This window comes from Oxyura jamaicensis, chromosome 5 (genome assembly GCF_011077185.1).
Source record: "Oxyura jamaicensis isolate SHBP4307 breed ruddy duck chromosome 5, BPBGC_Ojam_1.0, whole genome shotgun sequence".
Classification (NCBI taxonomy): domain Eukaryota; kingdom Metazoa; phylum Chordata; class Aves; order Anseriformes; family Anatidae; genus Oxyura; species Oxyura jamaicensis.
Window position 1 is genome coordinate 52,698,878 of NC_048897.1, and position 25,760 is coordinate 52,724,637.

At 53.6% G+C, this 25,760-nt stretch overlaps 1 protein-coding gene and 1 long non-coding RNA gene across 2 annotated transcripts in view; both read left to right on the forward strand.

Moving 5' to 3' along the window:
• Positions 1–234: 234 nt before the first annotated feature.
• MDGA2 (MAM domain containing glycosylphosphatidylinositol anchor 2) overlaps positions 235–25,760 on the forward strand; it is a 320,012-nt gene continuing 294,486 nt past the window's right edge. Inside the window, exon 1 of the mRNA XM_035327104.1 lies at positions 235–493. Within this exon, the coding sequence (XP_035182995.1) occupies positions 421–493 (73 nt within the window). The 5' untranslated portion in view covers positions 235–420. The remainder of the gene's footprint in view (positions 494–25,760) is intronic.
• LOC118167586 overlaps positions 8,361–25,760 on the forward strand; it is an 80,837-nt gene continuing 63,437 nt past the window's right edge. Inside the window, exon 1 of the long non-coding RNA XR_004751202.1 lies at positions 8,361–8,444. This is a non-coding gene — a long non-coding RNA (uncharacterized LOC118167586). The remainder of the gene's footprint in view (positions 8,445–25,760) is intronic.

Here is a 25,760-nt window from a genome sequence, read left to right on the forward strand (position 1 = left end):
GCCCCGCGGCGCTGCGATGGCATCTGATGGCCGCGGGGCGCAGGCGGCTGCGGCGGCCCCGGGAGGCTCTCGGCGGCCCCGGGAGGCGGCGGCGGCCCCGGGAGGCGCCCTGAGGGGGCTGCCGCTCTGAGGGGGGCTCGCCCCGCGCCCCCCGCTGCGCAGGAGGAGGAGGAGGAGGAGGAGGAGGCGAGGCGGAGGAGGAGGAGGAGGAGGAGAGGAGGAGGAGGAGGAGAGGAGGAGGAGGACCGGAGCGGTGCCCGCCGCCTGCCCCCGCCGCCCTGCCTGCGCGGGCGTGCGCGGCTCGGCCGCAGCGGAGCGCGGGGCTCCGGTGGGCGCTGCTCTGCGCTGCCCCCCCCCCCCCCCCCACCCTCCCGGCGCCCCCCCATCCGGCGGGCTGGCTATGTGGATGCTCACGTGAAGATGGATGTGGCCATCGGGCTGCTGGGGCTTCTGACGGTTCTGCTGGAGGGCAGCTCCGGGCAGGGGGTGTACGGTGAGTGCGGGGCCGCGCCGTGACCTTGTCGCGATTGTCGCCGAGCGAGGAGGAGGGGTGGGGGGGGGGACGGGTCGGGGGGGGCCATGGGGGGGGGGCCCCCAGCGGCCGCGGGGGCGGAGGGGCCCCGCTGAGCGCCGCGGGAGGCGGCGGAGGCAGCGGCGTTGCCATGAGACGGCGGCACCGTGCGGCGAGAGCCGGGCCGGGGGCGCTGGGGGGGGGGGGGGGGGGGGGCCGGGGGGGGCCCCCCTGGTTGGGGGCGGGGGGGGGGGGGGGGGGTTAAATTTGGCGGGCCCCCCCCCCCCCCCCGGCCTGCCGGGCTGGCCCCGTCTGGAAGAAGCATCCCCCGTTTGGGGATGGGGGCAGCGGGGGGAGCCGCCCGGTGCGCGGCCCCCAGCCCCAGCCCAGCCCCGGGTTATGTAAGCGGCGGTGCGGGGCCGCGGGAGGCTCGGCGGTGCGGGGAGCCCACGGCTGCGGCTCTGAACGCACCGTGCGACACCCGCACCCCCTGCCCGTGCGCCCCTCACCGCGCCCAAAGCCCTGCTGCCCACCCGGGTCGAGTACTTGCTGCCCACCTCCCTCCGCTTTTTATTTATTTAATTAATTAATTAATTTTTGATTTTGCCAATTTCGGTGGGATTGAGGATGCCCGCGGGGCTGTGCTGGCGGTGGCTCTATCGCTAAGGGGCAGCTCGCAGCGCCGGGGCTCGCTGCCTCCCCCGGCACGGATTGTTGGAGGCGCTGGAACAGCAGCTGCTGCCGCGGGTAGGAGAGGGCTTGTTCGGGCAGCGCTGCTCCGTGGGGGCCTGCAGGAAAGGGGGCTCCTGCCCTAGACACATCGAAGCCCAGGCGGTCGCATGCGGGGCTGTAGTGAGACTTTTCTTCGGCGTTGGTGCGTTTCCATCCTGCACGCCGTGGCGCCTTGCTTCGGCTGGGGACGATGGCAGAAGGGCTGGTGGGAGGGTGGGGGGCAGTGCCGTGAGGCCAGGCGTTGGTGGCTGCGCTGCCTTTGAGCCTGCTTCGTGTGAATTTGTGTTCCCTCTGTGATCCCCACCGGGGCCGCTGTGATAAGGGGTGCTTGCAACGTGGTGCCCCGAGGTGCAATAGCAGAAGCGAGCCCTGGCTTGGGAAAAGGGAAGCTGCTTAGTCCTTGTGGCTTTGGCAAAACAGGCTGGTGCTACCCGAACAAGTGTCACGTCCCTTATTGAGGACCCCAAGCCCCAAGGCTTGCATCTCGGCTGCAGGTGGCACGGTGCCCGGGTTGGGCCCGGTGGGGACGTGCTGCCCACGCTCTGCCCGCCTGCTCCGGGGCTCCACGAGCTGGGGCTGCCTGCTGTGGGAAGCAGGGAGCAGCCCTGGCACCACTGTGTGCGCGTCCGCCCAGAGCAGCAGCCCTCGAGAGCTGGCTGGGGCCTTTCTGTATTGAAACGCAAACCAAAAGGCACACGTTTCTATCCCTAGCTCATGCAGAAATGGAATTAGCATCCCCTGATGTCCAGCTGTACGTTTCCCCGTAAACTTTCCTCTGTTGCTACTGAATAGTAAAGCAGTGATTAAAATTTGGCTGCTTTTACCGAGGAACCCGAGGGAGAGCTGACACACTGAAACCGGGAGCGGTGTCCCGAGGCTGCTCAGCAGGTCAGCGATGGAGCCAGGGCGGGCACAGCTGAGGCCACGTCCCCTGCTCCTGCTTCTTCAGGGGCTGGGGGGGAGCAGAGCTGCTGAGATCCCCGCCAAGGCTTACAGCTCCTCAGCTCTGCTTTGCCCGGCTTGTTTTCTTGGCAAAATAAGCTTTAGAAAAGCCCGAGTGCTGTATGCACTTTTCCTCCCATTTAAATTATGCATGACTTGCATGGTTAATAAAGCAGAAAACATAAGTGTTCGGAACATGATGGTTATCCTTTCACCAAACTTCAAGTTACAAGAGAATAAATGCCTAAATGAGAAGGCCGACGTGGGCACAGAGTGTTTTTAAGCAGATAAGTGGCATCTCATCAAAGGTGTGGGAGTTCTGTGAGACTGGAGTGCAGATCTCCCCGGTGCCGAGCTGCCCTGGCGGGGAGCTCACCCGGTGCTGGGTTCGGATGCCAACATGTGGTGTCCCTGGGGTCCCTGAGTGCTGCCACTGCCCCGGGGGGACACGGGGGGGGGTCCTTGGGGAGCAGGATGGATGCTGCTGGTGCTGCTGGAGTGACGGACCAGCGTGGGGCCCTGCGGGGAGTGATTGCTTCCCGCATCACAGCCGGCACCTTCCGACTCCAGGATGCCGCTCCCAAAGGCACGGGTCACCATAGTAATGGGGGAGCCGCTGCCGGGTGGCCCCCCCTGAGCAGCCCCCTCTGCAGCACAGCTTCCCCTGGGCCCCCTTGCAGAGCTTTTCATCATTTTTCTGTGACTTTGCCTGCTTTTCTTCCCCGAGCAGGAAAGGAGCAGGGCAGGTTCTGTAAAACCCGGGCATGTCGAAGTGTGGGCGGTGTCCATCCGTCCATGCACCCCTCGCTGGGCTCTGTCACAGCTCCTGGACTGGACAGGGCAGAACACCCCACCCGCAGGACGTTAGGACAGCTGTAACTGCCTCCTGCAGGCAAAAGATCCCAAATGCAACGAGCATCCACGGTGCTCGGATGTGCCAGGAGCTCCCCGGGGCTCTGCCCCACACCAGGGTGCGGGGTGAACGTGCACGGTGCAGGAAGGGGCCGTGGCTATGGGAACGACCCGGCTTCTCTCTGCGAAGTAATGTGGAAGCATCGGTATTTATTACGTTAAATGTCAGCCAGGCTGTCCTGCTTCCACATGCCAACCTGGAGCTGTTACCCAGCAGCGTCGATTTTCAGGGCATTTGTGTGTTTTATAAGGAAGCACGTTTGGGAACTGGGAAGCCAAAACCCGGAGCTGCGCCTTCCCTGCCCGCCGGCAGCTTGCTGCGGGTCTGAAGGGGCTCTGCGTGTGCGTGGGGAGGGCGCACAGGGTCACACGGGGCCAGGGAATGGTCTCCCGGCCCCTCCGGCTGCTGCTTTGTAATGAGGATGATTATTTGGTGGTGCACTCAGCTCCTGGGGGATTAAGCAGTGGGGCGGGCAGTGCCTGCTGCTGACCTCGCCTTTCCCTAACCCTCCCTGCTCCAACAAGTGGATTGGAAGGGTGAAAGAAGGGAGGGAGGGGAAAAAAAAAAAAAAAAGAGGAAAAAGCAGTTAAAGCAGGAGCATTTCCCCCGCTGGAAGGGCCGGTTGGCTGCTTCTGCCGGCGAGGGCAGCGGCTGGGTCAGCAGCCCCAGATGTCACCAGCGGCGTGGGGACAGGGGGCATTTCCGCGGCGCTGCCCGGCTCGGCCGGCCGTGAATGGGGTCGTTGTGTGGGCCGCCCGAAGCCCGCACAATCCGGGACATTGTGCCAGGGAAGCGCGGCAGCCCCGGGAACAGGGGAGGAATTATGCGGTGCCGCAGGGGCCGGCGTTTCTGAGCAGCTGGGCGCTCCTGGCTGTCGGCTCCGGGAGGTTTTGCAGGAGCCAAGCGAGCGGTGAGAGCGTTAACTCTTCCCTGAGCCCCGGGGAGGCATCTCCTCCGCCCTCGCACGCTGCAGATGTTGACACTGGGATTTTGGGGCCGAGATGGGCTGAGATGAACGGTGGATCCAAGGCAAACCTCGGAGCTGGGGAGGCGTGGACGCGGCCGTGCTCCCCGTGCCGGCGGCCGAGCGGTCAGGACTGAAGCTGCACCCGCGCGTCGTGGCTGTGCCGCAGGTAAGGGGCCGGGCAGCATCCCGCAGTGCTCGCCTGGGGCTCTGGGGATCTGCTTTTGCCCCTGGATGCAACAAATTGGGGTCTGGGGGTGCACATGGATAGAGGAGTAAAAATGCTCCATAGTAAATGTTTGTGGGAAGATCGGCAACGGAGATTAAACCGTGTTGGGTCTGACTCCAGGTGTGTCCAGGTCTCCGGTGGAGAAATATCCATCGGTGTTTGTGTGTCCCAGGGCGTGTGACAGCCCTGAGCGTCCCCCCGGCACGCAGCGAGTTGTCTCTGTGCTGTGCTGGATGGCATCGCTGCCTCTCTTCCTCCCGGGAGCAGCTGAGGCTCTTGGCATATTTGGTCAAAACGTTACCTTTGAATCCATGCGAGGGAGATTTGGAAGGAAGCTGGTGGCAAGGAAACAGTCTGTAAGCAAATAAAACAAATGCTCTCCTGGCTCGGAAGAGCAAAATCCAGTTTAATTAGAAGCAGTAAGATGAAGTGCTGGGGAGGAAGGAAGCAGACGAGTGATTACAGCTCAGGTCGGTGCCGTTCTGCCTCCTCAACGTTTTCTGGGTCCTCCTTTGGCTGAGGGACAACCTGCTCTCCGCATGCATTGTGGTGCCAGCCTCTGTAGGCACACATACGTACGTGCACCCTGCCTCAATACGGCAGCAAGTGGAGGGTGGTCGCCGCGCTTCGCTCTCAGCCAGGGCTTTTCGGGAAGGAGGACGTCCCCGGGAGGCAGGGAGCAGACTGGCGGCCAAGCTGGGAGCTGCCTCCTCCCGTCAGTGCCTCTCGCATCCCTGAAAGGCCGAAGGAGCACGTGGCTGCCTCGAACCTCGCCGGCCCGCACCGCTCTTGGCAGCGTTCAGCTGGGTGTCGGCACCCGTTTGCCCCCGTTGCTCGTTGCCAGCAGCACCGGGCACCGGGAAGGTTGGTGCAGCTCTTGTGAGGAGGGGCTGGAGATGCTCCAGGCGTTAAGGTGCTCGAGACCGACTGAGGCAGTTAAAAAAGGAGATAAAGGAGATTAAGGCACGGTGTAATTAGCTCAGGAAGGACGAGGCAGGCGTGGTGAAGCAGCTCCAAGCAGCCACCGAAAGTGCTGGAGGAGCCAGCTGCAATCATCTGAAGTTAGCAAAGCGGGAATAAAGCTTAGGGTTTTTAACAGCTGGGGTAATTAAACACCGAGAGATGTGCTGGGCTCCCTGATGTCGAACGTCCTTACTGTACAGTCAGATGCTTCTTCTTCAACTGGTGAGCTTAATATAGGTGGGAGTCGCTGGGGGAAATGTCTGGCTGGCGGATGTGTGGGAGGTCAGCACCGGTGAGACCCGCTGCCTTTCCTGGCCCCGAGCTCTAGGAACCAGTTAATCTATTTGTAATATATCAAAGCGACGATCAGAGCAATATATGTTACTTAGCGAATGGCCTGGACTTTAATTACGTTATTAAGACGTTACATGATTAAAACACTGCGTGCCCTTCAGAGAGCAGCGCATGGAACATGCTGGGGGTGAGCTCAGCGTGGCAAGGGGGAGGGATGGGACTGGGGACAGGAGGGTCCCCTCTGCTCGTGCCTGTGCTGGTGACACCCACAGCATCCCTCTGCTCTCCCTGGGCTCTCTGCCTTGGTTCAGGGTGCTCGCCCCGACCCAGCCGTGGCAGGCACCGTCCTGGTGGCTGCAGGCAGGTTTCGGCAGGCAGCCCCCACGTGCCGGCGTGCCGCTGTGCTGCTGGCACCACACCACATGTTGGGGTTTCATCTGCGGGTGTTTTTGTCTCTGGGGCCGGTGCCTGTTTGCTTGGCTGAGGCAGCCAGAAGGGCTTTGCCATCACCTTGAACGCGAAGCTGCTGAGACTTCTATTGCCGGCATCGCTCCCTGACTGGTTCTGGCTTGTGGGCTACAAGGGGCAGGGATCAGACAGGGAGGGAGATGAACGACCTGCACTGAGCCAACCAAGGAGCACCCATCCGGCCGTTTCAGTGGGGTGCTGTGATGCTTAATTCAGGTCTGGACACGGGCAGGAGCCGTGTCTGCTCCTCCTGCACAGGGCAAGGCGCGTTCTGCAGCGTCCTTGGGTACACATAGCAGTTATTGCTATTAATTCCTGGGCTCATGTCCCGCTTCCCTGTCTCGTTTCTCAAAGTCGAGGTAAACCTTTTTGGTGCAGGTCTTGTTTTATGGGTATTCGAGCCCGGGGAATTTTAATGTTGAACTTGAAAGTGTTTCCCTGCTGGAGAGCTGACACGACGTAAGCTGTTACGGGAGCTGTGATGCTTTGCAGTCCTTCGCAAGCAGACCTGCATTTCCACCTGGGATGACTTCTGCCATGGTCCACCCCCACTTCCCTGAAATCTTTTGGGTCTGATGGGATCCTGACAGGCTTCCAGGTCCCTCCTGCCACCGTCCCACTTTTTTAAGCTGTGGTGATCGGATCTCCATGGACTTGTGCTCTGGTTTTCTCCCGTGCCCGGCGTTGTCCTTTCCCGTTATGCCCACAATGATCTGCGGAGCTACCTTGACACAGCTATACAATAACCTACTGCTGCACCCAGTACTTACTGTAAGAAGCTCTCGTCTTGCAGCATGGGCCTGGTGGTGTGGCCATTTTGCCACCGCCAGGCCTTTTCTGTAGCAATGCTTTCTCAGCCTGTCCTGTCCTGTGGGCTCCTTTCTCCGAGCTGCGTGGCTTTGCTTTTGTCTGTGCTGAAATTCAGGAGGTTTTTCTCAGCCCGTTCCTCCAGCTTTTGGGGCTCCTGCTACTTTTTTTTTTTTTTTTTCAATATATATATTTTTTACTTTATTTCATTTATTTTATTATTTATTATTTTATTTCATTCTTTTATTGTTTATTTTTTTTCCCCGTCCCTTCCCTGTGTGCTCGTGTGCCACCGCGCTCTGCGCACCTCCCCTGGGAAGAGGAGACCCTGTGAGCACGGCGGGACGGAGCCCACGGGGAGGCGTGCTGTGCCTCCTGCCCCATCCCTGGAAGCACAGCCTGCTCCGTTCTCCCAGCTCCCCAAGCTGCGAATGGTGGAAGAAGGACGCCAACTGCTCACAAACCCCGTGAAGACACAGCTCAGAGCAGCTCGGGGGCTCCTGAGGCCGGCAGGTGAGGAGCACGAGGGTGTTTCAGTGGCAGGATTTTCCCCTGAACGCCTGGCTCCGCAGTGCGCCGCTGTCCAACTGGAAACCCTCGTGAACGCACCCGCAGCACGATGGATGCTCCAACCGAGTGTGCTCGGTGGGCGTGAGGCAAGGGAGAGAACTGGGGCACTTCGCGTGCTGTGGCTGGACCAAGGCAGCCGGTCGGGGAGGTGAGCCAGCTGGACTGCTGAAATACGTGGCATGGAGATCGGGTCTACAGCAACAGTGCACACGCCTGGTCCAGCCCCTCCGGCCTTAACGGCCCTTTATCTTGTAAATGCGACCCCTTTAGGAAGAGGGGTTGCAGTCAGCAGGGGTATTTAATAAAATATGTGGCTAGGTGCCTGCGAAAATAAAGGATTTGCCCAAGAGCCATTTGTTTCCAGCTGGGAGGGCTGAGGGAACCGGACACCACCTCCGGCTGCCCACCTGACTAGTGGCTGCTTTTCTGGAGGCAGATGCACTCGGCCCTTCGGGGTGTTGGATTGTTTTTTCTTCTTCTTTTTCTTTTTATTTTTAATTATATTGATGGGATGCAAAGCACTAGGGCGGCATTGCTCTGCAAGGGTCAGTAGCTGTTCCGGCACGAGTTTTGCCCCAGCGTTCAGCCTCCTCAAGCCATGCAGCCAAGTCCCCCTTCCTTGCAAACCTGCTGCACTTCGTCCAGCAGAGACACGAGGCGCAGACGTGGGGGAAACGCCACGGTTCGTGCAGCTGGCACCACCCAGGCACTCAGCTGCTGCTTACAGCTCAGGATTTCAGCGTTCCCACCCCCAGATCCCTGCCACTGCTGCCGGGGAGGACTTTGTGCATCAGCCGCCTCCCTCACAGCCTCCCCCCAGGTTTCACAAAGCCTCGCTGTGAGCTGCCCGGGCACAAAGCTGCCAGTGCAAAGTGGGTAGTGGAGCTGTTTCCAAGGGGCCCATCTGCAGCCCCCAGCTGTAATTAGTTGTGGTCATTACTTAAAGTGAGGCCAGGCTGCCCCCCCCCCCTTCTCTTCCCATGGGGGCTGTGCACAGGCTTGGAGCGAGCTGGTAAAGTTCGGGTGCTGCAGTTACTCTCCTCTTCCAAATGTGAGTTTTTCCTATTTCTTTCCCTCTCCTTTCGTTAAAGCAATTCCTTTCCTGTAGGGGAAGGGAAAGGTGTTGGGGGGCAGCCAGTGCGTTCCCAGCTGTGCTGTACAGGTGGGTTGAGACGTGGCTGGGGAGGTGGATTCTTGGTTGTGTTGCTTGGTTCTTCCGAGGGCTCTGGATCAAAGCTCCGGGAGCTGCTTCGTGGGTCTGCGGAGATGCTGTGGTCCCTGCGCTGTGTCTGTGCCTCCAGGTCTGATCTGCCGTGTGTTTGTGTGGGTTGTGGTGTGTGGTGTCTGACTGAACCCTGGCAAGGAGGAGATGAAAACACTGCCTTAAGGAGAGGTGGCTTGCTGGGATGCGCCTGGTCTCAGCTCGCTGAGCTTGGACCCAGGGCAAGGAGAGATGTGTGTCTTCTGTAACTTCTGAGGGCTGCCGGAGCTACCCCAGGTGGTCTGCGTGTTTCCAGAGTGGAAGTGTGCCGGAGCTTGTTTTCACTTGTGGCTTTTTTTACCTGCACGAATGCTTTCACATCAAGCCGAACGTAGTTCTGAAATAGGCATCTCACACGGAAAAACTTGAACTGTTTCACTTAGAAAATGTCAAAACATTTAAATGTTTTCCAATTATTCAAAAAATGCTGTCAGGAATTTGTGGGATGTGTCAGGCTTTGGAATTTACATTTTTTGGTGAGGAAAAAGGTTTGTGTGGGGGAGGGAGGAAGGAGCGTCCTACCTGAGCCTGTGTAGTGGTGAGCCACGGCTGGTGTGCCCTGTCCCACGTCTTAGGGCAGTGGGACTGATGTCCAACCATATCCAAAAATAGAACAATAAAAAACCAACTGCTTTTAAGTAATTTCTCCTTTCTTAATGTCTGCACGTGTACTTTTGTACTGACACACGAAGTGACCTGTTGTAGGTGAGTTGAGTCTCTTCTAACTACCAGGCTGCTCTTGCAGGTGGAGGTCGGGTGTAATTCGTGGCACCAGCTAGGTTTTGTGTAGCCCATAGTGCCCTGCCGTATCGCAGCACCAATTAATTGATTATCAGTTAATCCACGGTACGTGGCTGTGACTGCTAACGGAGACGTTGGGTGAGCAACTGCTTGCGGTGACCCTTTGTGTTCAGGAGGAAGTAGGATTAACGTGTGCAAGTGATCGCTTCCCATGTTCATGGGGCATAACTTCACTCCTCTTGGTTTCGCTGCCTTCTCGGGCTGCTGTGACCGTGCCTGCCCCAGCCAGGTGCTTCCATGCAGGATCTGCTTCGTCAGCCGTGGTCAGCAGGGCCAGAGCTGCTCACCTGGGAGCTGTGAGTGCTCATCCACCTCTGGTGGGCAGAAGCTTTCACGTTTTTAATTAGTTTAGTGCATGTGTTTTGCCTTATAGGAAAGCTTAACTTTACCTCAGGCATCTGAACAAAACAAGACTTCACTGCTGAGGCTAAATATTCTCATAAAGGGAACGCTTTGTTGCCCACAGCTACTCCGTGCTCAAATAAGGAGAGTCCTCAAACTGCAGGGGCTTTTAAAATGTAAAACCAATACCCTGCAACTAAACCGTCTTACTTGTGGGCTCTCCTCCCACCCAGCGCTCGGGGAGCCCCTTGAGAGCCCTCTCCCTGGTGCAACACGAGTCGGAGAGGAGGGAGTGGGCTGTCTGGGGACCCGTGCTCCGGGGGTTGTGGAAGGGGTGCACAAGCTGAGGTCAAGTGTTAGAAATGAATGTGTTCATTTCTAAGGCTTGTAAACCCATTCCTGCCTCGCTTACCAGGCAAGGTCTGGACTCCTTCTCCCCCTGGTTGGTTCTGGATGCCTGTTGCAGCTGCTGGGGGGGGTCAGTCACTCTCCACCATTGAGCGTTGCACAGCTGTAGCTGATACAGGAGTAAGTTAAACCCTAACAGTCCGGACTGGTGTTAAACCTGCTCCACAAACTGGCTCTGCTGTGAAAGATGGCCAGGCAGGGACTTGTCTGGCACTGTCCCTATTTAAACCCTAGGTTGTTCTTAAGCCTTGTGTTTAAAAGGGGTTAGAAGTATCTTTAACTACTCCAGCCCCAGGAAGGGGGAGGACTTGGGAGGCCGGGCCAGATGATCTCCAGAGACCACTTCCAGCCTTAACTGTTCTGTGGCTCTTCATCAGCACCGGTCCCAACGGGAGCTGCAGTGCCTGCAAGGACAGCGCTGCCTTCCTGCTGCAGATAGGAACCTGCATGTTCGTCTTTTTCCATTTTCTTCATGTTGGTTTCTTCTAAAGTCGGCAAGGTCATGTAATGTCTGCATTCCAGGTGGAAGGCCAGGCAAAACTAAAGGAGGAGCATGCGTTGGCATGTTCCCTGATGCAGCACAGGATGATACGAACTGAAAAAAATGGCTTTATTTCTTACTCTATCAACATATTATGGTCAAAAGTGCCTTGGGAAACTAATTCGAGCCACACGTTATGTACTTCTTGAGTAAGAACCGTGGAGCTGAGGTCTCCCTGTGTGTGCTTGTGGCTGCTCCTGTGCCAAGGCAGCAGTGCTGAGGTGGTGCAGGGACACCTCTGCTGCGGGGCTGGGTGGGGAGGATAAGGCTTGGTGAGATGGCTCGTGCCACTGTGGGCCACCCAGGTAGGGAAAAACTCATTTAAAAGCAGTAAATCTACTGCTGTGAAGCACTCTGCACACACCAGGGCTCAGCAAGTTGGCGTTCTGCTGTAAAACCATGCATTTCTAGAATTACTTACTCATTTTAGAAGGGGTCTTCTCATGCTTTTCTTAATGTGAGATCCCCAGGAGCTCAGCTGAGTGCTGGTGTGCTGTCCCTAGGCTGGGCAACGTGGCTCTGACATAGATGTCCGTGTCAGCGTGGGTGCTTGGATGCGCTCCCAGCATGGATCCCACAGGGTTTGGTGTGCAGAGGGTCAGGCTGAGAGCCAGCTCATCGTGTGGGGCTCTCCCTGTGTGCTTCCCATGGAGTCTAAGAGGGGCCAAGGGCTGCCTGTTAAAGGAATCCTGGTGTGGGCAGAACCCTCCTGGAGTTTTGCTTGTGTGCTTGGTTTCTTAGCCAAAATGGCCTCTCATACACCTGTAATCCCTCACCAGTTGGTTTGATTTTGTAGGAGTGACTGTGTGTGCTCCTTTCTTCTGGAGCAGTGCGTACCGGTGTGTGCCTGGGCCGTGAGGGCTGCTCCCAGGTTGTGGTGTAATGCTGCTCTTGGGTCCCAGCCTTCCAGATATGCCTCTGGTGTTGGATGTTCCTTGCCCACGTTCTCGTTCTGTGTGCGATGCCATGGAAATGTGAGAATGTGTGAGAATGCATGCCTGGGTCAGTCATGCTACAGGTACATGGTTTTGCTGGTGGAGCGAGTGAAGTGTGATAGATAATGTAGATAACGTGGGTGAGCTTGTGGGGTTTTCAGAAGTGATTTATTAAGCTCTTGCAGCCATGGCTCCCTGATTTTGCTAAATGAAAGATGTTGATTAGAAAAGCTGTTGTGCTTATTGTGCACACAGGCTTGCTCCGGCCAATTCTTACGTCTGACACTGGTTTTGAGGAGGTGGCTGTACTGTGCTGTGGAGCGTGCAGTGCCTGCCAGCCGTGGTCCCGCTGTGTAATGTGGTGGTGCTCTGCTCCTGGGCTTTGTGCTGAGCCCAGGCAGAGCTCGGTGCTGCTGCGAGGATTGCAGACTAGAGGCCCCCATGTTACTTCATCAAGACCTTATTCTTCTGTCTGCCTCCTGTCTTGGCCATATCTCAGACTCCATCCTTGAGCTACCTGGTGGCCCTCCGTGTGCTCTGCACCAGAGCCTTAACCTGTGCTGCCCGAGGAGTTTGCTCGTGGTGTGCCACCAGCACAGCATGCAGCTGAGACGCTGCTGTCTGGTGTGCTAGGGAAGTTTGGAGTTTTAACTAGCTTGAAATCACTGAAGGAAGAACAAAATCATATGCGGGATTAAGATGGCTTTGGCACTGATTTTTCTCAATTAAAATTTCAAGTTTACAGCTGCTCACTTATGGCAGGAAATGCATTTTACCACTTAAGAGCGTGGTTGTCATTAACTTCCTAATTGCAAGACTGTTATTACTCATTAAAATGTTAATAAAATCTACCTAAAGTGCTGGGGTTTAAAGCAAAACTCTTGAAAGCTGTGCAAACCTGATGCTTTAATGGACTGGGCTCCTGCTCCTGCCTGGACCTTAGCGCAGGGCGTGCTGTGGATGCGCCCTCGGAGGTGTCCATCCTCAGGTGGTCCTGGGCAGGGGAAGCACCCGGTCCTGGAGAACTTGGGTGCCTGCAAGGAAGCCAGCTTACTGATCTAAAACCAATCGGAGTGTGATGCAAAGGTCAGTGTAGGGTGGGGAGACCATGAGAGAGATGGAAGTGGGCAAAACCCATCAGCTCGGCTGGGCTGGCACCATTCCTGTCGCTGGTGTAGGGGAGAGGGGCAGGGACAGTGCAGCTCCCTGCAGGATGAGCCCTGGCTGTGGTAACCCCTCAGCACCTTCAGGGTAGTTTTGTGAAGGTCCTGAGGAACACTTCCACTGGCTGTATACTTAAAAAGACCAAAAATTGGAAGGTTGGGAGTTGTGGCAGGCTCTGCGAGGTTTGTCAGCCTGTCCTTTTTAAACAGGAAGGTGAAAATGAGGTTTGCAGAGGAAAGAAGTGGGAATCACAGGAAGGACGGTGATGGCTTTCAGAATTGTCTTGGAGTATCTCCTGATGCATCAAAGAAATGCAGAGCAAGCCCTCAAAAACTCTCAACGGAGTGAGAAGTGGGAAATTGAGGGAGCAGTCTGGGAATCTGATTCAGGTGTTGGGTGGTTAGTGCTAAGCACATGCTCTAATTACCTTATTGAAAAAGGCTTTCTCATGCTCTTCCAGGGAAATACCTGCTATTGACATGTGCTGACAGTAGGAAGAGTTCTGTTGAATTACTCTTTGCATTGGAAAAGCCCCTCCCTCAACTTCTGAGCACCTCTGTTAAAATGTTCCCTGTTGTGACTAGGGCAGTCTTGTGCCTTAGTGGTACGGTAGTGTAATAAATCAGCATGGGCTGGGTAGAATATAGGGGATAAGGAAAGCAGCCCAGAAACAGCAATGCTAAGCTTTCAGATATTGAAAGAGTTATGAAATGATGAAGCCCAAATAAACCTAAATGTAAAGCTGTCGTGTTGCACACGTCTAGGTACTGTGTTCCCCAGGGGATGAGCACATCTCTTATCCCTGCAATAGGGGGAGTTAACCTGGGTCAAGGGCGTCAGTTCAGAAAGTAGTTATCTTCTGGGTTTGCTTGTGTTTTCATTTTAAGATGAATCCTCAAGTTCATCTCTTCTTTAGTCTGAGCCTGGTTCCTGTGAGTACCAGCTCTTCTGCAAGCATTTCAGGGCTGTTGTGTCGCATTGATTCATTTTGCTCTCTAGTCTGGCACAGGCTTACGCTCCTGTGCCATGCCCAGCTGAAATATCCCCTAGACTTCTTGCCCTGCAGGAATTGCAGTGGTTTTTGGAAGAACATGGTTCAGCCCTCTGAGTTAAGAGAATATTTCGTTTTTCTTCCTTGTGCAGAGCTGCCAATGAAAGCTTTCAGGGCAGAAATTATTTCTTAACCTGCCAGGTAGTAGCAAATGTAGAGGCCTCCAGAGCATCGTGATCTTCCTGGGAGCGTGCAAGGAGGCACAAACCAATGCAGTGCTTAGGTTTGGATGGAAAGCAGCACTTTGGGTTTTAGCATGGTTGTGGCTAGGTGATTTATTAGCTCAATGTCCTAGGAAGATGAAGCTTACTCAGCCATGCTGTCTGTTCCTCACCGCTGGCTCTGGAAAGCTCTGACTCAGCTGGTGGTTTCCCCTAAGCACACAAACCTCAAAATGCCCAGTGCCCTCCTGCCTGGGATCTCCTTCCTGCACAGGTACACGTGCGCCTGGCTGCTTTGGATCTTAATGACAGTGACAGGTTGTAATGAAAAAAAGACATTTGAATCTGTACTTCATCCAGAGACCATGGTTCATGGGAGCTGTGGGAGAAGGCCGCTGAACACTTTAATTGGCCGTGCTATTACAGAAGTTCTGGCTAGGCCTGATTTCACTAAAAGCTGTGTTCCTTCTGCCGAAACGGAGCGTGCTTTAAGTTGTCATCCCCACCTGCATGAGGGGATGGATGGTCAGTGGTCTCCTCATGTTTTTAGAAGCTACATGATCCTTTCAGTAAAAGTTGCTACATTACGTTTAAAAGCTCTTAAAATGCCAGAATGAATTTAAAATATTTATAGATGTTACTTTAAAAAACGTTGCTGTGCTTTGGTATTGAGGGTCTTGAGGGAGGCAGAGGCACAGCAGGAGTTTCTCATGGCTTTCTTATGTTTTCTGCCCTGTCCAGTGTGCTGAAATACCTTATTTGTCTTTAACCTGGATGTCTTCAGAGGCATTTGCAGTGGGTCCTCACAAACAGCTGTTCTGGCTGAACTGAGGAGACCAAAATTACAGGGCAGGAGTGAAAATGCGGGCGGAAGCATCCCCACACGGGTCCCCTGCGTTGCCCCCTGCAAAATGTGTTGCTGCACCCTGTTACCTCTTCCTTTCCACCAGAAATAGTCATGTATGGTGCCTGGCCTTCTGTTAGTGCTCTGAGCTGGTTGTGGGGGGCAGCTTGGGTGCTGAGGGCTGCAGGGAGCACGCCTGGGCACTTGCTCAGCATCACGGGCAGGATTTGTTCCCTGTGCCAACACGGGGCTGTTCCAGACACAGCTGGGCAGGATGTGGCACAGAGCAATAACACAGTGCCAGCACCGAGGGAAGCTGGAGCTGTTAATTTTGCCTCAGGTGTGTCGGTAGAAGGGGGAGAAAGTGGTTTATGGCCTGTTTGAGAGGTGTAGCTCTGACTGGAAGGATGTGGCTCAGCACCCTTCTGGAAACAAATGAGTGTGAACTTGTGGAAAACACTTCTGGGTTTGCAGGTATAAAGTACTGAGAGCTGTCTCTGAGGTTTACTATTAATTAGGGCTGTTGCAATGAGAGCCTCAGGCTGTGGAGGAAGCCATGCCAGGGATTTACCTCGTGTACACAGGGTTTTTGGATGGGGTGCGGGTGCTTGGTGTCTGCTCAGCCCAGAGCTGGTCCCATGGGGCAGGCAGCGCAGGCCTCCCGGGAGCAGCACGGTGCCCGAGGAGCAGCGCTTCAGGCTGCCTTTCCATGGCTCCCCATGCCACGGTCTGTCCACGTTGCCTATTTGGGTCACCCAGAAATTCACCTTGTCTGAGGCAGCAGAGGTCTGTGCCGCGTTACTTGCGCTAGGCCTCCCCTCGTGATTAACCCTGGTGTTTCTGTGAGGCAGCCACCCCACTGGGCTGCTGTTTGAAGCCCCCGATATCCAGCTATACAGAAACTTGTAGAGCCAGTGCAGGCATGTAAATTCTAGTCCCTGCAATACCACAGGCCTGGTACCGGAGCCTCTTTTCCCAGTGCTGGCCTAATGGCCGTGGGAGCTGGGGCTGTCCCCTGGGAGAGCAAAGGCAGCTGGCTCCCACCTCCCGTCCTCCCCACGGGGCTGTGTCACCGCTTGCTTCACCCAGCAAGTCACATCTCAGGAGCCTCTGCTCAGTTTGCATCACACGTAGGGGTTAAGTTTAATAAGAGCCTTCTCCTAAGATCTTAATACAAAAATATCCTTGAGAAAAGTAATGCCATGAAATGTAAAAAAAAGTGTATTTTGGTGGTCTATGACAATCCGTGGTGGAACTGAGGGATTAAAGCAAGGACCAAGTGGTGCCTGTAACAAACAGTAGCATTTAATTGGCTTTAGACTCCCCTGAACCCAAGTGGCATCCGTGGCACTGCTCACCTGCACTGCGCAGGCCACCAGGGATTGCTGGAGCAGGCACGAAGGCATCTTTGTGGGTCCTTTTCCTGAGTTGAGCGTGGAATGGGTGCTGGGGTCAAGCACAGAGCCCCGCTGCCACACACCTTCACTTGTACCAGCAACAGTGCACCTTCAGAGCCAGGGGAGCTCCTGCTCCCATTTGTCACTCATTTTTTTTGCAAGTGTATCCCAGTAGGCACAACTGATTGCTGCATTATAAACATCTTGGCAAGCAATGCCGTAGTCCCTTTCTGTCGTGTAGCACAAGTCCTTGAAGACCTGGAGCAGGGAGAGCTGCACAATGTGCTGCCGCATGGGGCCCTTTTGTATGTAGATCCTCTTATTTGCTAATGGGATTTAGATTTAGGCTTCCATCTAGCAAACCTGAACACTTGCCCTAAGGTAAAGCAGCCTTTTATACCTTGCAAAAGCGGCACATTAAATGAAGTGGCAAGCAGGTGGAGGCTTTACATACCGTGTTGTCTGTAGTGTCAATGCAGAGTACTGTACAAATGGCATGTAGCCCTGCAGCAGGGACCAGCTTCTCCTTGAAAGGCTTCGCTTAATCTGGTGACACTGGAAAACATGTTTTGTTCACTTGCAGCCTTCAAACTTGGCCTTAGTCTGCTCCTTGCTTCAAGGACTGAGGTGGGAGAGAAGCTACCTAGCTACCAAAGAGGAACAGCATTCCTGGGAAGGTGCTGGCTGCTTGTACGGCTTGCTCGTCCATGTGTCTAGGAGACTTGTTCCTTCTCCAGATGCTGCCTGGTGAGCGGGCAGTGCCCCATGTCCCCTGTACCTGCTCTCAGCTCAATAAGATGAGCAGGGATCAGGTCCTGGTGGGGCTCACTGAGCTGTCCCAGCATGTACCTGCCCCTGAGGAGCGCTGTGAGGCTGCTGCTGTCTCTTGCTGCTGTTTTCCAGTGGCAAGTGGGCTTTTCCTTCAGCTTTGCTAACCGAGGGTGGGATGTGTATGGAGCAAGGCTCCTCCCTGTTTTTTCTCCATCTTATTGCACCAAATGTGTATCTACTTGCTTGAATTCCCTGGCAACAGTGGCTGGAAAGTCCTCACAGATCCTCCATTTTCCCCAAGTTCTCAAAAAAATATTAACCCTCAAACAAAAAAAAATAAGGCAGCTTCTGGTGCTTGTAAGGCAAAGGGTGGTGTTTTGTTGCCAGGAATCCTCTGAACCTGTGTGTCCTTGTGAGCATTGCATGGGCAGGCAGCGGTGGTGAGCTGGAAGTCACGACATGACAGAGGAAGGCTGTGGAGTAAGGTTAACGCGTACGTGGCGTGTGCCCTGCGTGGAGAGTAACTGGTGAGGCACTGCGTGTGTAGAACTGCATTGTTTGTGATGTAACTGCTGGTTACACGTGTAAAAGTTATGTATTTATAGGATTGTGATGTGTAATGTTGGTTTGGAGGAGGTGATCAGGAAATGGGTCTGTGCCCCCGCTTAGTGCTGCAGGACGTGTCCCCCTGCAGCAAGAGCTGGGGGGCAGCACCCAGGGACAGCACAGCTCGGCCTGCTGGCTGCAAAGGGCATCCCAGATACTCGTAGAGCATCCCCTGGGCTGGGGAGGCTGGGAAGCAATGTGCTGGCTGCTCTGGTATGGGTGCACTGGGGACGGACGGGTGCTGCTAATGTGCAAGGGCTCCTCCCAAATGCAGCGGTGCTCCTTGCATCCCCATAAACCACACAGCCGTGTTGCCGTAATGCTCTGAGCTGGACAGCTTAGGAGGAGGTTCTCCAAATGGGATCAAAATCTGCACAAAGCTTCAGATGGGGAAAGGAGGCTGGAAACCTTTGGCTTGCTTCTGGTTTTCTGGGGTTTCCTTTTCAGAGTAGAATGGTTCGGTGTGGAGGGATGCTCAGAGCCGTAGTGCAATGGCCTGACCTCTTCAGGGCTAACCAAAAGGTAAAGGATGTTCTTGGGGGTGCCGTTCCCTTGTGCTCTGTCACTGGTTACCGGGGGAAGAGACTTTCCAGCTTTTTCCTATCAGAAGAGACCTTTCTGATGAGCCTTTCAGAAGGAAAGCAGGGAGGATGGTTTTTCCTTCTTGAAAGACTTTTCAGGAATCCAGTGTTGTGAATGGTTCTGTGTGCCACGTCTCATCTACTTCAGGGTCTGGGGAGTCACGGGAGCCCTGCAGCTCTGCTCTTCATGTGTCAGGGGAGAGCTGTGAGAATCTCGTTAGGGTGCTTCATTAATTGCTTCCTCACTGATGTGTGGTGTGGCAGAAGCTAGCCCTACACAGGCATGTTATTTTTCCCCTGTATTCCTGGCAGTGGCAGCCAGGTTTGTGGAGCTGTGACATGCTCCTTTATCACAGGGAAATAACTTCTGTGTGAATTGAATAAAAATGTGCGGGATGACATCATGCTGCTTAAGCAAATGGTAACGGGAAAAGTTGCATGAGTTCAGTGTGCTGGCTTTTTATAGCACATGAATGAAATTGCTCACTAGAGCAGCTGTGAGTTGAAGACTGTTAACCATACATATTTCAGGTAGATCAGTTCTGAAAAGTCCTTTTTAAAGTCTCCAGGGAGAGAGCAAGAAAAAAAGTCAAACCGAAGATTATTTTAAGGCACGTTGTTTCTCGGGGTGGAGTGCAGGACTCTGAAGCTCGGGAGACTGAGCATTAAAATTACCCTCCTGTTACATAAGTGCTAAATAAAGAATACAATCAAGACTTCACAGGAAAATAGTTCAGATCATCAGGCGGTGTGTTACTTCGAGTTCTCACAGATCCTTGCCCGCCTCGACACAGCCTGGTTATTCTGGGTGCCTGTACAGACCCCCTGCTCCCAGCAGGGCACCCGTCACCCTTGGTGGAAAGCCACCTCTTTGTCCTGCCAGGGGCCCTCGGGAGCTTCTCCAACTTGTCCCTGGGGCTGTGGTGGTTGTGTGGTGGTTCCTCCAGCAGGGCTCTAGTGCCCCGGGCCCTGCCTGTGTTGGCGGTGCTGCTTTGGGCACAGCAGAGAGCTGCCCGTGGGAGGGCTGCCGGTGGGGTTGTGAGACCCTATGCTCAGCACCCCCGGCCCTACAAGGTCACCCGTGGGTCCCAGCCCTTGGACCGGGGTCTGTGGCGGGACCCTGATGCCTTCACCCGGAGGGGATGTCTAAGTTTAACAGCTGGAGGTCAGGGCAGAGTGCAAGGCTGGCTGAACAGCTAGCGTGGCTGCTGTTTTGGCACCTCTCCCAGCGTGGTGTGGAGGTGCTGAGGCTGAAAGGCTTCAGACTGCTTTCTGTGATTGTTGCTCATGTATAAGGATGGGATGTTGTGCCTGTGTGAGGGATCCCTTCCATGCTATCGTGCCGCAGGCAGAGCAGAAGTTGTGACTTACCCCTGAAGAAGGGCACGAATTGAGAACGGCCTCCCTCGGTCAGACCCGTGCCCGGCGTCATCCCCTCACGGGAGCTCGTGCAGAGGATGAGCTCCGTTCTGGAAGCAGCCCCTGCCCTGGGGGCTGCGTACATATCCGTGCATTCAGGAGGCTGAAGGGAGCCTTTTCCCTGCGTGTCTTTTCAGTGCTTTTGAAACACTTTCTATTTCTGGCCTCCAAAACATTCTGAGAGCAGGCTGTACGACTTCAGTGCACGGCGCGAAGTAGCAGGCACACGATCTCGTTGCTGCCTCGTAATTCTTGTGTTATGGAAAACAGCGCAAGCTCGCTCTGCCAGGAGCTCATGATATTAATGCTTTTAAAAGACTCTGCTGCATCAGATGAAGCTGAACGGAGGAATAACTCCTGGTGCTGCTGCTGCTGGCGCTTTGCTTTGCAGTGTGTGTGTAACAGGCCCGATGCCGGTTCTTCCAGCAGGTGACAGAAGTGTTTGAATGGGACTGCGTTCCTCAGCAAATCCCCATGTTCTGGCAGGAAAACATGCATGGAGACTGGTGGGAAGCAACTTGTGAAATCCTCTGATATCACTTCCAATGCAGCATGAAGGCCTTAAAATGCATGATTGAGGAATTTTCCTGCGGTCAGAGCTGGAAAACCTGTTAGGCTGAGTGATGCTCTTGGTACGGTTCTGTAGCTTTTGGCATATTTTTGTTCTAGTTTTAAATGATCTACGAGGTTCTTTTGCCTTTTTAATTAGTTGTGTTAGTTGTCTTCAAATGAAGAGATGGAGCGAGACTCCGAGCTGCTCTCAGGCCTGGTGTCTATGCATGTCCCACTTCTGAACCCAAGATCTGAAGCTGTTGATGTTCTTTGCAAAGTGCTTTGAAGCCCAGGCAGGAAAAAAAGAGTAGCTATAGCTGCTGCTAACTTCTAGGAATTTACTGAAGGACTAGCAGTATTTCTCTCTTCTCCTCAAGACCCTGTCAGCTCCATTTGAAAGGCTCGGGATGGTGGCGCAGATAGCATCGGGGCTTTCAGTTGCTTTTAAAGGGAATTTATGGTTCTCCTGATAGCACAGAAGAGCTTGACAATGTGACTCTCCTGGGTTTCAAAAGCAATAACTTAAAATTTACTTCTAAGAACTCTTGATGCATTGGCCCTTCCTGTGGGTTGAGTATTGTCCAGGAAGCGTGGTATATCACATGCCCCCGAACCTGTCAGCTGGGGCTTGATGGAGTTGGTGAGAGCCTGAGGTCAAAGGAAAAGACTGGGGGGAAAAAAGCTGGAAATAGGAGTAAGATCATGAGAAAACTGCAGAAGCAGGCACAGCAGAGATCCTGCTTGGGCAGAGAGGGGTTGCTTGGTTCCTCCTTGGAGGTAAATAAATTTTGGAAAGGACAGCACGTGGGGAAGCTGCTGAAATACTCCTCAGCAGTGAGGTCAAGCTGGAGAGCTGAGAAGCTTGGGGAGTGAAATGCTGGTCTCTAACACTGATGGGGTATAAAAAGCCCCCTGCTAGTGAATGGACGGAAAGTGCAAAACACCCCAAGCTTGACCTCCCAATCCCTGGAAGCACCAGCACTGCCTGGGTACTGAAAGATGGCAAAGGGGCTGCAACGTGCTCCAGGTGGGATTTGGTTGTCACTAAGAGATCTGGGCTCTGAGGAGTGTCCACAACACTTACTTTGAGGCACAACATGCCGATAGAAACCCGATCTCCAGGGCCTCACTGTGGGGAGGGTGGGAAGCTGAGCTTACCAGTTCCTGCTTTGTGTATTTGATTTGTAAAACTCTTCTCCACACTGAGATGCATTGTGTGCCTGTGCCTTGGTGGTGGGGAAAGGTGCTGGGCCATGGTCTCTGTGGCTCTAGAGAGGTTTGAGGTGTAACAGGGCAGGAAATGAGCACAGTGGGGTGCAGGTGAGGAGGCAAAGCTCAGCCTAAAGGAGAATGAGTTGTGCAAGCGCATTACCCCAGCTCAGGTGCTTGGGTTCTTCATAACAGCAGATGGACCTCACAGCTACCCTTGATTTCCAGTCTCCATTGAATTAAGCGAATACAGCTGAACTAGGTGTGCCCAGGAGTGCTGCTGGCATGGAGCAGTGTGGGTGACAACCCCCCTGTGCGTGTGAGGACCGAGGAATGCCCCTGGTGATGCCCATGCTGCAGTGAATTACCCGGCTGGCCCCTGCAGAGCTGCACCAAAGCCTTGCCCAACACAGTGGTGCTGTGTCTGGGCTCGCTGTGCTCTCTGAGCTGCACAGCAGCTGCCTTGCTTCCGAGGGCTGAGCAGGAAAATGCAGTTTTAGGGTGTGATTTTGGTGTGGAAGTGAATATGCAATAAGTATTGAGACTGCCCTGGCAGCATTGCATGGTTCCTCTAGCTCTAGTGCTGAAGAGAATTAATCAGAAAAGTAATTGTGACATTAAACGACCGGTGACAGAACTTATGTTTTCCCACCCACAAGCTTCTGTGGCTTTCCAAAGCCGTGCTTCTCCCGAATATCTCAATGTGGGAGCTCTGATGCCATTTTTCAGCATGTTATCTTTACTTTTTGAATCATTCCCTAACTTTCAGGAGGGTACTGGTTTGTCTCCTGGCATATGGAGTAAGTGGCGACATTTTGATAATCATGGGGGGCGGGGGGGGATTATTCTCTTGAAATAGAAGTGTTGACATCTGCTTCAGAAAATAACACGTGTTCAACCAAAAACTCATTAAACACCCCTTGAGTGCAATGGCAAAACCATAATTGCACATCTCGCTTGACATCCGGAGCCTGCATGCAAGGATCACTAATTATGCCGTGGTTTTCCTTTTTAGACGGGTGCCACAATAATGAATGGTTATCAAAAGGCTCCCATTGTTTTGTTGGAGGGGTTGATCCCAACAACCTTGCATTGATGGTATGTGGAATGCTGCTGGTGTATTTGTGGGGATGCTGGTGGCTGCTGCAGCCCTGAAACAGGATGGTCCTGGGGCTGGTGCGAGTGCCTTAAAGGTACCAGCTGGGACTGGGGCACAAGCAGGTCCACCAGTGCTCACAGCTAATGGCAGTGTTTTCATTTATTTATATAAAATACATAGTTTACCTACTAAAATACGTAGTTGATATACCTAAAAGCATTAAAGCAAAGGGGTGAGAGGAAAACTCAGAAAACTTGGCCTTCATTTGGAGCTGGGCATCAGAACAGAGTTCAGCTCTCATTTTTTTTTTTCCCCCATCAATAATTTATTCACACGAAAATTGCTCTTGGATATCGCTGCAGCTGAGAAATGGGAAAAGAATTTGGAATAGTACAACAGTTCCCTCTTATTAAAAATGTTTTTTTTTTTTTTTTTTTTTTGTGCAACTTTTATTTGGATTTTTCATATTTAATGGGGATTAAAGCAAAGCACAACAACATGTCTATTTTGGGTCTGAGTAAACGGATCTGAAATTGTAGTGGTGGTGTTTCAACAACAGTGAAAATCCAGTGGTGGTGACAACAAATACTGTTTCAGCTCAGCCCAGATCATTTTTTCCCAAGTTTGGCAAGTGAACCAAAAAATCAATATTTGCCCAGCTCTAGAACTGGGTCAAAAAGATTAAATGAGTTCTCCGACATGCAGTTGGTGGCAGTGCTGGGAGCTGAACACGCACGCTGAGCACACCCAGCTCCTCTTGCATGGCTAAACAGTTATTTATGTTTTGGTCTCCAGGACTGAATGCTGAAAGTGGATGAGTTTTTTATGGCTGTATTAACTAATGCAGAGACCGCGTGTGTGTACGCTCAGATCCTGGGGCTTGTGTGAGGCTGTGGGTCAGAACAAGCATCTCCATCACAGAGGTATTGGCACCCAGCACCCGTGATGGGAAATGTGCTGCTGTATCCTCCCTGTTATCTCCGTTACTTCATCTGCTCATTTCCATAGCTGTAATGCTTCTAGCTAAGTGCAGGGCTGTCTGTATGAATGACTTTGGGACTCTGCATCTTAATATTGCCCAGTCCAAGTAAGGGTTGTGGCAGCCTGGAAAGGCTGGGCTTATATTTGGCTTGGTGGGGGAAAACAGCACTGAGCTACCAGGCCACTGAGCAGACTTGTCTGCACAGGGGCTTCGTATGGGGCGGGAGGTGGCAATTAAAAGCAGGATCTTTAGGGACTGGACAGGGTAAGGCTTTGTCCGTGTGTCAGTGCTGGCTGGTTTGCTCAAAATTTCCACTATTTCTCTCAATAACCCCATTTTTTCTTGCATCTAGGCAGGCTCTGCTAGGATGACATCTTCCCTATCTGGGACTTGTAAACAGGCTGTCTCTTAGGAAAATATATCTTTGAGTGGTATTTTATGGGTTTAATTTGCACTGAGTGGCTTATGACAGCAACAAAAATAAAAACCCTGTCCCTCAGCTTGCAGAATAATGTAGATACGTGGATGTCAGCTTGGCCTGGTGCCTTCCCACCGTTTCTCAGTGACACGCAGGACGCGGCCCAGTGCTGCCTGCCCCCCGTGTCAGAGCTAGGCCCGGTGCTCTCGAGGGGAGGCCGGGAGCCTTCACTTAGCGCAGGTGCTGGTTGAAATGCTGCAAGAAATGATGAATTATGTACACGCAACCCTTATGGTGGGCCTGGTGAAATGTTATTGCTTAAAAATGTTTCTAAGCGGAGAGAAGGGCCGGTGTTTGTTTTCGTCATGGGTGCTGCCGGGTTGGCAGTTGGGTAGTGAAGGCTGCATGGTGTATGTTGGAGCTGTCATACTGAGGGCTTCGGAAGGGGGAAACCCACTTCTCGGTGTATGAGTGTTTGTCCCTTCTCTATGCACTCTGAAGACTCTGGAAGAAATAAAGCGAACAATTCTCCTTCAGAGCTGGTGGCTTGGTTATGAGAAAGGTGAGGAGCAGAGCCTAGCTGCTCCCTGAGCCAGTGCTGCAGCCTCCTGAGGCTACACCTTCACTCCCGGTTCTGTTCGGCTGCCTCATGCAACACCTCGGGCTGGACCTTCTGCGGGTGGTTCAGAGCCCTGCTAAGAAGCTCTTATGTTCCTGGAGCTGCTCCTGCACCTCCTGTTGGCTCGGCAGAGCCCAGTGACAAGCACACGTGTTTGGTATTCAGTGTTCGATTAGCAGTTGGAGGCTCTGCAGTTAAAGATGCTGGGATTTTCAGATCTCTATTTTATTTTTGGCTGCGATAACAGTTGCTAAATATTATTCCTTTGACTTGTACTTCTGTGAGACATTAGTTCTCAGTATACACGGCAAACCACATACACAGTAAAAAAAAATAAAAATAAAAATTGGCACTTTCAGAGGGCCCGGACCCTATATTTGGGCTAGCAGCAGCCGGTACACAAACGTGCTTGGACTGCAAGCAAGGCAAGTAGTGCTGGCTTGTCTGAGTGAATGCTCCCGTGTCCCCCCCAGGTTATCTGTGCACATCCACAGCCACTCCCTGTAATCTCATCTAATCTCTGCACATACAGAGTGGCATAAATTGAAATGATTGCCCAGCCTGTGACAAAGTCGGGATTTCCTCTAGAAATGAAAAAATAATTTCCATGGATTTTATGGTTTGCAGTTAAAACTGGCTCCAGCCCATCACATGGGTGCCAGAAAGGCATCTTAAAGCTCTGAAATCAGCTTTCCAGAAACTCTGCTCCTACGTAGGCTTTCGGTATTAAATGTGGCCAGAGGTGGCCTCGCTGCACAGCGTGTCCCAGCCTGTGGACCAGCAGGGTGACACTGATGGTCCCCTAAGAAACTGGGATTCATCTCCTGCTGGGGCAGGATTTGGGTTCTTTTCTGCTGTCTGTTCCCTTAGTGCTGTGGCCTTTTGGGATGGCATACTGGAAATAAGTGGGGAAGGGGTGTGAGTAATCCCTGGACTTGTAACAATCAGAAGTTGTCAGCATGAGGCATAAGCCCCATTCCCAGAGGGTTACTGACGGGATGAGGGCTTTGGCTCACTGCTGTGTGCTGTGCAGTGGAGCCCCGTGTGCTGGAGACTCTCCTGGGTGGCTTCTGATGTGGTCTCGCCTCTGGGGCTAATGGGGAGCCCAGGCAGCCATGCAGCTGAACCCTTACAGTCACACTGAAAAGCCCAGACACCAAAAGCAAAGCCCAAGCTGTAACTCAGACAGAAGTGGGAGGCTGTTGA